Source organism: Scyliorhinus torazame, chromosome 19, assembly GCF_047496885.1.
Source record: "Scyliorhinus torazame isolate Kashiwa2021f chromosome 19, sScyTor2.1, whole genome shotgun sequence".
NCBI classification, from domain to species: Eukaryota; Metazoa; Chordata; class Chondrichthyes; order Carcharhiniformes; family Scyliorhinidae; genus Scyliorhinus; species Scyliorhinus torazame.
In genome coordinates this window covers 4,417,688-4,432,968 of record NC_092725.1, presented here as the reverse complement: position 1 = coordinate 4,432,968, position 15,281 = coordinate 4,417,688, and the positions used below count along the sequence as shown (strand labels likewise).

General features: G+C 53.9%; 1 protein-coding gene across 2 annotated transcripts in view; it reads left to right on the top strand.

The window, feature by feature from the left end:
* The window catches only part of LOC140395989 (sulfotransferase 1C2-like), a 70,771-nt gene that overhangs the window by 20,007 nt on the left and 35,483 nt on the right, over positions 1-15,281 (top strand). For both annotated transcript variants that reach the window (XM_072484024.1, XM_072484023.1), the window contains exons 4-6: positions 2,033-2,130; positions 3,101-3,227; positions 12,124-12,218. In XM_072484024.1, coding sequence (XP_072340125.1) covers positions 2,033-2,130; positions 3,101-3,227; positions 12,124-12,218 — 320 coding nt within the window. The remainder of the gene's footprint in view (positions 1-2,032; positions 2,131-3,100; positions 3,228-12,123; positions 12,219-15,281) is intronic.

Genomic DNA, 15,281 nt, shown 5'->3' with positions numbered 1-15,281 from the left:
ACCAGGAAGTGAGACAAATTCCACTCCCCGAAGGCTACCCCTGCCCCAACCCACATCCGGGTCGGGGTTCTCGCATTCACCTGGTTCCTTTGTGAAGGGGAAGCCCAACCCCCTTAATGGGGAGGTTTGTCTTCCACCGAGGTCACGGGGTACCTAATAGTCCATACCCTGTGACCTCCGTGAAACAGAAACATAGAAACATAGAACATTACAGCGCAGTACAGACCCTTCGGCCCTCGATGTTGCGCCGACCTGTGAAACCACTCTAAAGCCCATCTACACTATTCCCTTATCGTCCATATGTCTATCCAATGACCATTTGAATGCCATAGAATCTTTGGACTGTGAGGGTGACAATAGCTGGTTTGAAAGGTTCTGGGAGAGATTTTCCCGTGTGGGAGAAGAGGGGTGGGGGGGGGGGGGTGAGGGGTGGGTGGTAGGGGCTGGGGGGATACGAGTCAGTGCCCGTGGGGGGGACCCGTACCCCGGGGAGAGTCAGTGCCCGCGCGGAGAGGGGGGGGGTGCGCTGCCCGGGATATGGGCCCCCCATGAGCATTGACTCTCCCTGGGGTATGGGTCCCCCCCACGGGCACTGACTCTCCTAGGGATATGGGCCTCCGCAAGGGCACTGACTCTCCCCGGGGTACCCTTCCCCCTCAGGCATCGACTGTACCCAAACCCCGGGGAGAGTCAGTGCCCATGGGAGGGCCTCAGGACGATTAAGTGCTATTGGGGCTGGAACCCTACCCAATGGAGGGTTGGTGCCCATTGGGGGGGTGCGGACCCCCGGGGAGACTCGGGTCCATTAGGACCGGGACCAGTAATAATAATATTAATAATAACCTTTTATTGTCACGAGTATTAAGTTACCTCAGGGAGAGTGAGTGCCATTGGGGCTGGGACCCATACCCCAGGGAGAGTTGGAGCCCGTTTGGTGACCCATACCCCAGGGAGAGTTGGTGCCCTTGTGGGGTTGACCCCTACCCTGGGGAGAGTCGGTGAAAACTGAGCAGGATCAGCAACATGGAAAATAGGAGAACGAGGCCACTCGGCCCCGCGAGCCTGCCCCACCATTCATTCTGATCACGGCTAGTCACCCAACACAATGGACTGATCCCGCCTTCCCCCCCCCCACCGGGCCACCCCCCTGGGTGCCCTCTGACCCCAGTCGACCCATCAGCTGTATGGGTACACTCCAACAACCAGTGCCACCTTGTTGTCTGGGATGTTGTGTGTGTGTGTGTGGGAGGGGGGTGTGATGTGTATCTGCGGCTGCAGCTTGTCAGCCTCCTGAGTGTCGGTCCCGACCCTGGCGAATCCGGCGCCGCTTCTCATTGGGATCGATTGTGTTCCACGTGCCGTTGGTGCACGGAATCGGTCCGGGGCGCCGCCGGTTTTGCTGTCCTGGAACTCCGCGAATCCCGTCCCGGCGTCAACACTTAGTCTCAGGAACGGAGAATCCCGTCCACAATGTTTTGGCCTCAACCACTTCCTGTGGTAGCGAATTCCACAGGCCGGCCTCTCTCTGGGTGAAGACGTTTCTCCTCATCTCTGTCCTAAATGGTCTTGCGTGTATCCTCAGACTGTGACCCCTGGTTCTGGACACCCCCCCACCATCAGGAACATCTTTCCTGCATCGACCCTGTCCAATCATATCATCATAGAATTTACAGTGCAGAAGGAGGCCATTCGGCCCATCGAGTCTGCACCAGCTCTTGGAAAGAGCACCCTACCCAAGGCCACACCCCCACCCTATCCCCATAACCCAGTAACCCCACCCAACACTAAGGGCAATTTATCCTGGCCAATCCACCAAACTTGCACATCTTTGGACTGTGGGAGGAAACCGGAGCACCCGGAGGAAACCCACGCAGACACGGGGAGGATGTGCAGACTCCGCACAGACAGTGACCCAAGCCGGGAATCGAACATGGGACTCTGGAGCTGTGAAGTAATTGTGCTAACCACGGTGCTACCGTGCTGCCGTCCGGTCAGAGTTTTATCAGAATGTTGTAACATCTCCATCTCGCAGGTATTGAACTGATTGACAAAATGGCGTCTCCGAGGATGATGAAAACGCACCTCCCGATCCAACTGGTTCCCAAATCCTTCTGGGAGCAGGACTGTAAGGTAGGGACCCGGGTTACACACCGCTCCCCCCAATCACCCCCATCGACCCCGTAAACCCTTCATCCCTCACCCTGTTCATCACTCCCTCACTCCCCCTCCCTCAGTCTCCAAACTGTGGGACTCCCTCACTCCCCCTCCCTCAGTCTCCAAACTGTGGGACTCCCTCACTCCCCCCCCCCCCCTCAGTCTCCAAACTGTGGGACTCCCTCACTCCCCCTCCCTCAGCCTCCAAACTGTGGGACAACCTCACTCCCCCCTCCCTCAGCCTCCAAACTGTGGGACTCCCTCACTCCCCCTCCCTTAGTCTCCAAACTGTGGGACTCACTCACTCCCCCCTCCCTCAGTCTCCAAACTGTGGGACTCCCTCACTCCCCCCCCCCCCCCTCAGTCTCCAAACTGTGGGACTCCCTCACTCCCCCTCCCTCAGCCTCCAAACTGTGGGACAACCTCACTCCCCCCTCCCTCAGTCTCCAAACTGTGGGACTCTCTCACTCCCCCTCCCTTAGTCTCCAAACTGTGGGACTCACTCACTCCCCCCTCCCTCAGTCTCCAAACTGTGGGACTCCCTCACACACCCTTCCTTCAATCTCCATACTGTGTAACTCCCTCATTCCCCCTCCCTCAGTCTCCAAACTGTGGGATTCCCTCACTCCCCCTTCCCTCAGTCTCCAAACTGTGGGACTCCCTCACTCCCCCTCCCTCAGTCTCCAAACTGTGGGACTCCCTCACTCCCCCCTTCCCTCAGTCTCCAAACTGTGGGACTCCCTCACTCCCCCCTCCCTCAGTCTCCAAACTGTGGGACACCCTCACTCCCCCCCTCCCTCAATCTCCAAACTGTGGGGCTCCCTCACTCGCCCCTCCCTCAGTCTCCAAACTGTGGTGCTCCCTCACTCGCCCCTCCCCTCGCCCGCACAGACATGTTAAAGGGCAGTGTGAGGATCCCTAATGCGTTGATATTTCCGCCTGACAGACGATATTAGTCGCTCGGAATGCCAAGGATTGTCTCGTGTCGTATTTCCATTTCCATCGGATGACTGAATCAATGCCGGAGCCGGGAACCTGGTCGGAATTCTTACAGAAATTTATGAAAGGACGTGGTGAGCATTATCCACATGTCAATCCCGGGACAGGTACAGCACGGGGTTAGATACAGAGTAAAGCTCCCTCTACACTGTCCCCATCAAACACTCACAGGACAGGTACAGCACGGGGTTAGATACAGAGTAAAGCTCCCTCTACACTGTCCCCATCAAACAATCCCAGGACAGGTACAGCACGGGGTTAGATACAGAGTAAAGCTCCCTCTACACTGTCCCCATCAAACACTCCCAGGACAGGTACAGCACGGGGTTAGATACAGAGTAAAGCTCCCTCTACACTGTCCCCATCAAAATCTCCCAGAACAGGTACAGCAAGGGGTTAGATACAGAGTAAAGCTCCCTCTACACTGTCCCCATCAAACACTCCCAGGACAGGTACAGCACGGGGTTAGATACAGAGTAAAGCTCCCTCTACACTGTCCCCATCAAAATCTCCCAGGACAGGTACAGCACGGGGTTAGATACAGAGTAAAGCTCCCTCTACACTGTCCCCATCAAACACTCCCAGGACAGGTACAGCACGGGGTTAGATACAGAGTAAAGCTCCCGCTACACTGTCCCCATCAAACACTCGCAGGACAGGTACAGCACGGGTTAGATACAGAGTAAAGCTCCCTCTACACTGTCCCCATCAAACACTCCCAGGACATAAACAGCACGGGGTTAGATACAGAGTAAAGCTCCCTCTACACTGTCCCCATCAAACACTCCCAGGACAGGAACAGCACGGGGTTAGATACAGAGTAAAGCTCGCTCTACACTGTCGCCAACAACATTCCCAGGACAGGTACAGCACGGGGTTAGATACAGAGTAAAGCTCCCTCTACACTGTCCCCATCAAACACTCCCAGGGCAGGTACAGCACGGGGTTAGATACAGAATAAAGCTCCCTCTACACTGTCCCCATCAACATTCCCAGGACAGGTACAGCACGGGGTTGGATACAGAGTAAAGCTCCCTCGACACTGTCCCCATCAAACACTCCCAGGATATGTACAGCACGGGGTTAGATACAGAGTAAAGCTCCCTCTACACTGTCCCATCAAACACTCCCAGGACAGGTACAGCACGGGGTTAGATACAGAGTAAAGCTCCCTCTACACTGTCCCCATCAAACACTCCCAGGACAGGTACAGCACGGGGTTAGAAACAGAGTAAAGCTCCCTCTACACTGTCCCCATCAAACACTCCCAGGACAGGTACAGAACGGGGTTAGAAACAGAGTAAAGCTCCCTCTACACTGTCCCCATCAAACACTCCCAGGACAGGTACAGCATGGGGTTAGATACAGAGTAAAGCTCCCTCTACACTGTCCCCATCAAACACTCCCAGGACAGGTACAGCACGGGGTTAGGTGCAGAGTAAAGCTCCCTCTACACTGTCCCCATCAAACACTCCCAGGACAGGTACAGCACGGGGTTAGAAACAGAGTAAAGCTCCCTCTACACTGTCCCCATCAAACACTCCCAGGACAGGTACAGAACGGGGTTAGAAACAGAGTAAAGCTCCCTCTACACTGTCCCCATCAAACACTCCCTGGACAGGTACAGCATGGGGTTAGATACAGAGTAAAGCTCCCTCTACACAGTCCCCATCAAACACTCCCAGGACAGGTACAGCACGGGGTTAGGTACAGAGTAAAGCTCCCGCTACACTCTCCCCATCAAACACTCCCAGGACAGGTACAGCACGGGGTTAGATACAGAGTAAAGCTCCCTCTACACTGTCCCCATCAAACACTCCGAGGACAGGGACAACACGGGGTTAGATACAGAGTAAAGCTCCCTCTACACTGTCCCCATCAAACACTCCCAGGACAGGTACAGCACGGGGTTAGATACAGAGTAAAGCTCCCTCTACACTGTCCCCATCAAACACTCCCAGGACAGGGACAACACGGGGTTAGATACAGAGTAAAGCTCCCTCTACACTGTCCCCATCAAACACTCCCAGGACAGGTACAGCACGGGGTTAGATACAGAGTAAAGCTCCCTCTACACTGTCCCCATCAAAATGTCCCAGGACAGGTACAGCACGGGGTTAGATACAGAGTAAAGCTCCCTCTACACTGTCCCCATCAAACACTCCCAGGACAGGTACAGCACGGGGTTAGATACAGAGTAAAGCTCCCGCTACACTGTCCCCATCAAACACTCGCAGGACAGGTACAGCACGGGTTAGATACAGAGTAAAGCTCCCTCTCCACTGTCCCCATCAAACACTCCCAGGACATAAACAGCACGGGGTTAGATACAGAGTAAAGCTCCCTCTACACTGTCCCCATCAAACACTCCCAGGACAGGAACAGCACGGGGTTAGATACAGAGTAAAGCTCCCTCTACACTGTCCCCAACAACATTCCCAGGACAGGTACAGCACGGGGTTAGATACAGAGTAAAGCTCCCTCTACACTGTCCCCATCAAACACTCCCAGGGCAGGTACAGCACGGGGTTAGATACAGAATAAAGCTCCCTCTACACTGTCCCCATCAACATTCCCAGGACAGGTACAGCACGGGGTTAGATACAGAGTAAAGCTCCCTCGACACTGTCCCCATCAAACACTCCCAGGATATGTACAGCACGGGGTTAGATACAGAGTAAAGCTCCCTCTACACTGTCCCATCAAACACTCCCAGGACAGGTACAGCACGGGGTTAGATACAGAGTAAAGCTCCCTCTACACTGTCCCCATCAAACACTCCCAGGACAGGTACAGCACGGGGTTAGAAACAGAGTAAAGCTCCCTCTACACTGTCCCCATCAAACACTCCCAGGACAGGTACAGAACGGGGTTAGAAACAGAGTAAAGCTCCCTCTACACTGTCCCCATCAAACACTCCCAGGACAGGTACAGCATGGGGTTAGATACAGAGTAAAGCTCCCTCTACACTGTCCCCATCAAACACTCCCAGGACAGGTACAGCACGGGGTTATATACAGAGTAAAGCTCCCTCTACACTGTTCCCATCAAACACTCCCAGGACAGGTAAAGCACGGGGTTAGATACAGAGTAAAGCTCCAACTGCACTGTCCGCATCAAACACTCCCAGGACAGGTACAGCACGGGGTTAGATACAGAGTAAAGCTCCCTCTACACTGTCCCCAGAAAACACTCCCAGGACAGGTACAGCACGGGGTTAGATACAGAGTAAAGGTCCCTCTACACTGTCCCCATCAAACACACCCAGGAGAGGTACAGCACGGGGTTATATACAGAGTAAAGCTCCGTCTACACTGTCGCCATCAAACACTCCCAGGACAGCTACAGCACAGGTTTAGATACAGAGTAATGCTCCCTCTACACTGTCCCCATCTAACACCCCCAGGACAGGTACAGCACGGGGTTAGATACAGAGTAAAGCTCCCTCTACACTGTCCCCATCAAACACTCCCAGGACAGGTACAGCACGGGGTTAGATACAGAGTAAAGCTTCCTCTACACTGTCCCCATCAAACACTCACAGGACAGGTACAGCACGGGGTTAGATACAGAGTAAAGCTCCCTCTACACTGTCCCCATCTAACACTCCCAGGACAGGTACAGCACGGGGTTTGATACAGAGTGAAGCTCCCTCTACACTATCCCCATTAAACACTCCCAGGACAGGTACAGCACGGGGTTAGATACAGAGTAAAGCTCCCTCTACACTATCCCCATCAAACACTCCCAGGACAGGTACAGCACGGGGTTAGATACAGAGTAAAGCTCCCTCTACACTGTCCACATCAAACACTCCCAGGACAGGTACAGCACGGGGTCAGATAGAGAGTAAAGCTCCCTCTACACTATCCCCATTAAACACTCCCAGGACAGGTACAGCACGGGGTTAGATACAGAGTAAAGCTCCCTCTACACTATCCCCATCAAACACTCCCAGGACAGGTACAGCACGGGGTTAGATACAGAGTAAAGCTCCCTCTACACTGTCCACATCAAACACTCCCAGGACAGGTACAGCACGGGGTCAGATAGAGAGTAAAGCTCCCTCTACACTGTCCCCATTAAACACTCCCAGGACAGGGACAGCACGGGGTTAGATACAGTGTAAAGCTCCCTCTACACTGTCCCCATCAAACACACCCAGGACAGGTACAGCACGGGGTTACATACAGAGTAAAGCTCCCTCTACACTGTCCCCATCAAACACTCCCAGGACTGGTACAGCACGGGGTTACATACAGAGTAACGGTCCCACTACACTGTCCCCATCAAACACTCCCAGGACAGGTACAGCACGGGGTTATATACAGAGTAAAGCTCCGTCTCCACTGTCGCCATCAAACACTCCCAGGACAGGTACAGCACGGGGATAGATACAGAGTAAAGCTTCCTCTACACTGTCCCCATCAAACAGTCACAGGACAGGTACAGCACGGGGTTATATACAGATTAAAGCTCCCTCTACACTGTTCCCATCAAACACTCCCAGGACAGGTACAGCACGGGGTTAGATACAGATTAAAGCTCCCTCTACACTATCCCCATCAAACACTCCCAGGACAGGTACAGCACGGGGTTAGATACAGAGTAAAGCTCCCTCTCCACTCTCCCCATCAAACACTCCCAGGACAGGTACAGCACGGGGTCAGATACAGAGTAAAGCTCCCTCTACACTGTCCCCATCAAACACTCCCAGGACAGGTACAGCACGGGGTTATATACAGAGTAAAGCTCCCTCTACACTGTCCCATCAAACACTCCCAGGACAGGTACAGCATGGGGTTAGATACAGAGTAATGCTCCCTCTACACTGTCCCCATCAAACACTCCCAGGACAGGTACAGCACGGGGTTAGATACAGAGTAAAGCTCCCTCTACACTGTCCCCATCAAACACTCCCAGGACAGGTACAGCACGGGGTTTGATACAGAGTGAAGCTCCCTCTACACTATCCCCATTAAACACTCCCAGGACAGGTACAGCACGGGGTTAGATACAGAGTAAAGCTCCCTCTACACTATCCCCTTCAAACACTCCCAGGACAGGTACAGCACGGGGTTAGATACAGAGTAATGCTCCCTCTACACTGTCCACATCAAACACTCCCAGGACAGGTACAGCACGGGGTCAGATAGAGTGTAAAGCTCCCTCTACACTGTCCCCATTAAACACTCCCAGGACAGGGACAGCACGGGGTTAGATAGAGCAAACTCCCTCTACACTGTCCCCATCAAACACACCCAGGACAGTTACAGCACGGGGTTACATACAGAGTAAAGCTCCCTCTACACTGTCCCCATCAAACACTCCCAGGACTGGTACAGCACGGGGTTACATACAGAGTAACGGTCCCACTACACTGTCCCCATCAAACACTCCCAGGACAGGTACAGCACGGGGTTAGATACAGAGTAAAGCTCCCTCTACACTGTCGCCATCAAACACTCCCAGGACAGGTACAGCACGGGGTTAGATACAGAGTAAAGCTCCCTCTACACTATCCCCATCAAACACTCCCAGGACAGGTACAGCACGGGGTTAGATACAGAGTAAAGCTCCCTCTACACTGTCCACATCAAACACTCCCAGGACAGGTACAGCACGGGGTCAGATAGAGAGTAAAGCTCCCTCTACACTGTCCCCATCAAACACACCCAGGACAGGTACAGCACGGGGTTACATACAGAGTAAAGCTCCCTCTACACTGTCCCCATCAAACACTCCCAGGACTGGTACAGCACGGGGTTACATACAGAGTAACGGTCCCACTACACTGTCCCCATCAAACACTCCCAGGACAGGTACAGCACGGGGTTATATACAGAGTAAAGCTCCCTCTACACTGTCCCCATCAAACAGTCACAGGACAGGTACAGCACGGGGTTATATACAGATTAAAGCTCCCTCTACACTGTTCCCATCAAACACTCCCAGGACAGGTACAGCACGGGGTTAGATACAGATTAAAGCTCCCTCTACACTATCCCCATCAAACACTCCCAGGACAGGTACAGCACGGGGTTAGATACAGAGTAATGCTCCCTCTACACTGTCCACATCAAACACTCCCAGGACAGGTACAGCACGGGGTCAGATAAAGAGTAAAGCTCCCTCTACACTGTCCACATCAAACACTCCCAGGACAGGTACAGCACGGGGTCAGATACAGAGTAAAGCTCCCTCTACACTGTCCCCATCAAACACTCCCAGGACAGGTACAGCACGGGGTTATATACAGAGTAAAGCTCCCTCTACACTGTCCCATCAAACACTCCCAGGACAGGTACAGCATGGGGTTAGATACAGAGTAAAGCTCCCTCTACACTGTCCCCATCAAACACTCCCAGGACAGGTACAGCACGGGGTTTGATACAGAGTGAAGCTCCCTCTACACTATCCCCATTAAACACTCCCAGGACAGGTACAGCACGGGGTTAGATACAGAGTAAAGCTCCCTCTACACTATCCCCTTCAAACACTCCCAGGACAGGTACAGCACGTGGTTAGATACAGAGTAATGCTCCCTCTACACTGTCCACATCAAACACTCCCAGGACAGGTACAGCACGGGGTCAGATAGAGTGTAAAGCTCCCTCTACACTGTCCCCATCAAACACTCCCAGGACAGGTACAGCACGGGGTTTGATACAGAGTGAAGCTCCCTCTACACTATCCCCATTAAACACTCCCAGGACAGGTACAGCACGGGGTTAGATACAGAGTAAAGCTCCCTCTACACTATCCCCTTCAAACACTCCCAGGACAGGTACAGCACGTGGTTAGATACAGAGTAATGCTCCCTCTACACTGTCCACATCAAACACTCCCAGGACAGGTACAGCACGGGGTCAGATAGAGTGTAAAGCTCCCTCTACACTGTCCCCATTAAACACTCCCAGGACAGGGACAGCACGGGGTTAGATAGAGCAAACTCCCTCTACACTGTCCCCATCAAACACACCCAGGACAGTTACAGCACGGGGTTACATACAGAGTAAAGCTCCCTCTACACTGTCCCCATCAAACACTCCCAGGACTGGTACAGCACGGGGTTACATACAGAGTAACGGTCCCACTACACTGTCCCCATCAAACACTCCCAGGACAGGTACAGCACGGGGTTAGATACAGAGTAAAGCTCCCTCTACACTGTCGCCATCAAACACTCCCAGGACAGGTACAGCACGGGGATAGATACAGAGTAAAGCTTCCTCTACACTGTCCCCATCAAACAGTCACAGGACAGGTACAGCACGGGGTTATATACAGATTAAAGCTCCCTCTACACTGTTCCCATCAAACACTCCCAGGACAGGTACAGCACGGGGTTAGATACAGATTAAAGCTCTCTCTACACTATCCCCATCAAACACTCCCAGGACAGGTACAGCACGGGGTTAGATACAGAGTAATGCTCCCTCTACACTGTCCACATCAAACACTCCCAGGACAGGTACAGCACGGGGTCAGATAGAGAGTAAAGCTCCCTCTACACTGTCCCCATCAAACACTCCCAGGACAGGTACAGCACGGGGTCAGATACAGAGTAAAGCTCCCTCTACACTGTCCCCATCAAACACTCCCAGGACAGGTACAGCACGGGGTTATATACAGAGTAAAGCTCCCTCTACACTGTCCCATCAAACACTCCCAGGACAGGTACAGCATGGGGTTAGATATAGAGTAATGCTCCCTCTACACTGTCCCCATCAAACACTCCCAGGACAGGTACAGCACGGGGTTAGAAACAGAGTAAAGCTCCCTCTACACTGTCCCCATCAAACACTCCCAGGACAGGTACAGCACGGGGTTAGAAACAGAGTAAAGCTCCCTCCACACTGTCCCCATCAAACACCCCCAGGACAGGTAAAGCACGGGGTTAGATACACAGTGAAGCTCCCTATACACTGTCCCCATCAAACACTCCCAGGACTGGTACAGCATGGGGTTAGATACAGAGTCACGCTCCCACTACATTGTCCCCATCACACACTCCCAGGACTGGTACAGCACGGGGTTATATACAGAGTAAAGCTCCGTCGACACTGTCGCCATCAAACACTCCCAGGACAGGTACAGCACAGGTTTAGATACAGAGTAAAGCTCCCTCAACACTGTCCCCATCAAACACCCCCAGGACAGGTACAGCACGGGGTTTGATACAGAGTGAAGCTCCCTCTACACTGTCCCCATCAAACACTCCCAGGACAGGTACAGCACGGGGTTAGATACAGAGTAAAGCTCCCTCTACACTGTCCCCACCAAACACTCCGAGGACATGTACAGCACATGGTTAGATACAGAGTAAAGCTCCCTCTACACTGTCCCCATCAAACACTCCCAGGACAGGTACAGCACAGGGTTAGATACAGAGTAAAGCTCCCTCTACACTGTCGCCATGAAACACTTCCAGGACAGGTACAACACGGAGTTAGATACAGAGTAAAGCTCCCGCTACACTATCGCCTTCAAACACTCCCAGGACAGGTACAGCACATGGTTGGATACAGAGTAAAGCTCCCACTGCACTGTCCGCATCAAACACTCCCAGGACAGGTACAGCACGGGGTTAGATACAGAGTAAAGCTCCCTCTACACTGTCCGCATCAAACACTCCCAGGACAGGTACAGCACGGGGTTAGATACAGAGTAAAGCTCCCACTGCTCTGTTCACATCAAACACTCCCAGGACAGGTACAGAACGGGGTTAGATACAGAGTAAAGCTCCCTCTACACTGTCCCCAGAAAACACTCCCAGGACAGGTACAGCACGGGGTTAGATACAGAGTAAAGCTCCCACTGCACTGTCCGCATCAAACACTCTCAGGACGGGTACAGCATGGGGTTAGATACAGAGTAAAGCTCCCTCTACACTAACCCTCTCCTTGGCTTTGGGAACAGGGAGAAACTCGGTGGGATCTTACTGTGCCTGTTCTTGCTCTGTTGCAGTGAGCTGGGGTTCCTGGTACGACCATGTGAAGGGATGGTGGGAAGCGAAGGACAAACATCGGATTCTCTTCCTCTTCTATGAGGATATAAAGGAGGTAACGGCAGTGGGAGGGACCGAGTGTGGAGGAGGATGAGTGTCCGATGGTGTGGGAGAGAGAAAGAGACAGTGAGTGGGAGAGATAGAGAGAGGGAGGGACAGAGGGAGAGACAGAGAGAGAGAGAGAGAGACAGAGACAGAGATAGACAGAGAGAGAGAGACAGAGCGAGGAAGAGACAGAGCGAGCGACAGAGGGAAAGACAGAGTGAGAGAAACAGAGCGAGAGAGACAGAGTGAGAGACAGAGAGAGAGGGAGAGAGAGAGAGACAGAGAGAGAGAGACAGACAGACAGACAGAGAGTGCAGAGAGAGAGAGAGAGAGAGACATAGAGAAAGACAAAGAGAGAGAGGCAGAGAGAGAGAGACAGCGAGAGAGAGACAGAGAGAAAGACAGAGAGAGAGAGGCTGACAGAGGGAGAGACAGGAGAGAGACAGAGAGAGAGAGACAGAGAGAGAGAGAGACAGTGTGTGATGAACGGTTACTGCCTTATCATCATGTAAGGTGATGTCCCCTTTAAGACCAGGCTTGGAACCCTGGGGACTCCGCCTCAGGCTCCGCCCATCTGGGAGCCATACATAAAGGCCTGCCTCATGGTCTGTGTAACAGTCAGCTCTCGTCCATATCTGTAGCTCAGTTATTAGCCTAATAAAGCCTTCTTTACAGTTTAATCTCTAAGCATCATTATTGAGGGTACCTCAATTTTTAGGCTAAACGAGATTCAGGATGGACGCAGGCCTAAAACCAGAGAAGCTCAATCTGGAAGCACGAACGCCGGAGGCAAAGGAAATTTTTAAATACTGGCTGCGGTGCTTCGAGGCCTACCTGGACTCCGCAGAGACTCCCGTCCTGGGGCCACGCAAGCTGCGCCTACTCCACGCCCGGGTGAGTCACAGAATCTCCGCCACGCTCGAAAAGGCGGCGACTTATGAGGAAGCGATTGAGTTGCTCCGCAAGCGGTTTGTCAAACCCGTCAATGAGGTGCACGCCCGGCATCTGCTCTCTACCTGCCGGCAGCGGTCGGGGGAATCGCTCGACGAGTTTGTTGAGAAACTCACCGCACTGGCCAAGGGACTGTGACCACCAGGATGTGACAGGGGAAGTCCATATGAACCTGCACATCAGAGATTCTTTCGTGTCCGGCATCCGCTCGACCTACATCCGGCAGCGACTGCTCGAAAACGGGGCAAAAGACCTCCAGGAGACGCTAACGCTCGCCTCCTCGCTGGAGGTGGCCCGACGTAACTTGGGTACGTACCCCGCGGACTCTGCCAGCCCCCCCGGACTTCCTCAGACTCGCCTGTATTACAGGCCTGCGCCACGCGGCGACCCGCTCACCATGGGGGCACACCTTGCTACTTCTGCGGGCAGGGCCAGCACCCACGACCACGCTGCCCAGCCCGCTCCGCGATCTGCAGCGACTGCGGGAAGAAAGGGCATTTTGCGAGGGTCTGCCTGGCCAGACCCAGGGGCCAGAAAAACAAAGAACAGCCGGCCCGAAAATCAGGCTCTCAGGCCCGCAGGCCTCGCAATGCTGCTGCGCACTGACCCGACACGTCCTCTTCTGATGCGTCATCAGCCTCGTGCGAATCATGGGAGCGGCCATCTGGTCGGTGGCCATCTTCTCGACCCGACACGTGCGACCAACAGCAGCGGCCATTTTGCGACTCCGACTACCCGCGACTGGGTGCGATCACCCTCGATCAAACTCGGCCAAAACACCTGCAGAACTCCATGGTGCAGGTCCAGGTCAACGGGCACGACACTGCATGCCTCTTCGACTCCGGGAGCACGGAGAGCTTTATCCACCCTGAAACGGTAAGGTGCTGCTCCCTACGCACCCATCCCGCATCCCAAACCATAGCCCTCGCATCCGGGTCCCACTCGGTACAAATCACGGGGTACTGTATTGCGGATCTCTCGATCCAGGGTGCCAAATACACCCGTTTCAAATTTTATATCCTCACTCACCTCTGTGCCCCCCTGCTGCTCGGACTGGATTTCCAGTGCAGCCACCGAAGCCTGACACTGAAGTTCGGCGGACCCATGCACCCCCCTCACGGTGTGCTGCCTTGCGACACTGAAAGTCGCACCCCCCTCGCTATTCGCGAACCTCACTCCCGACTGTAAGCCCGTCGCCACCAGGAGCCGGCGCTACAGTGCCCAAGATATGGCTTTTATCAAGTCAGAGGTCCAGCGTTTACTGGGAGAGGGGGTCATCGAGGCTAGCAACAGCCCTTGGAGAGCGTAAGTTGTGGTAGTCCGGTCCGGGGAGAAGAAACGGATGGTCGTGGATTATAGCCAGACCATAAACCAATTCACGCAGCTTGATGCGTACCCCCTTCCTCACATCGCGGAAATGGTAAATCGGATCGCCCAATACCGAGTCTTTTCCACGGTCGACCTCAAATCTGCCTACCACCAGCTCCCCCTCCGACCAAAAGACCGCCCCTATACTGCCTTCGAAGCAGCCGGCCGGCTCTTCCACTTCCTCAGGGTCCCCTTTGGTGTCACAAATGGGGTCTCCGTCTTTCAAAGGGCGATGGACCAAATGGTGGACCAGTACGGTTTGCGGGCTACATACCCGTACTTGGACAATGTCACCATCTGCGGCCATGATCAGCAGGACCATGACGCTAACCTCAAAAAGTTCCTCCAGACCGCCCGGGCCCTTAACCTGACCTATAACGAGGGCAAATACGTTTTCCACACCGCCCGGCTGGCCATCCTCGGTTATGTCGTGGAAGACGGGGTCCTAGGTCCCGACCCCGACCGCATGCGCCCCCTTAAGGAACTCCCTCTCTCCCGCAGCCTCAAGGCCCTCAAATGGTGCTTGGGGCTTTTCTCCTATTACGCCCAGTGGGTCCCCAAGTATGCGGACAAAGCCCGCCCACTCCTAAAGACCACCACTTTTCCCCTCTCGGCTGAGGCTCAATTGGCCTTCAACCGCATCAAGGCCGACATCATCAAGGCCGCCATGCACGCGGTGGACGAAACCATCCCTTTCCAGGTAGAGAGCGATGCATCAGACATCGCCCTGGCTGCTACCCTCAATCAAGGAGGC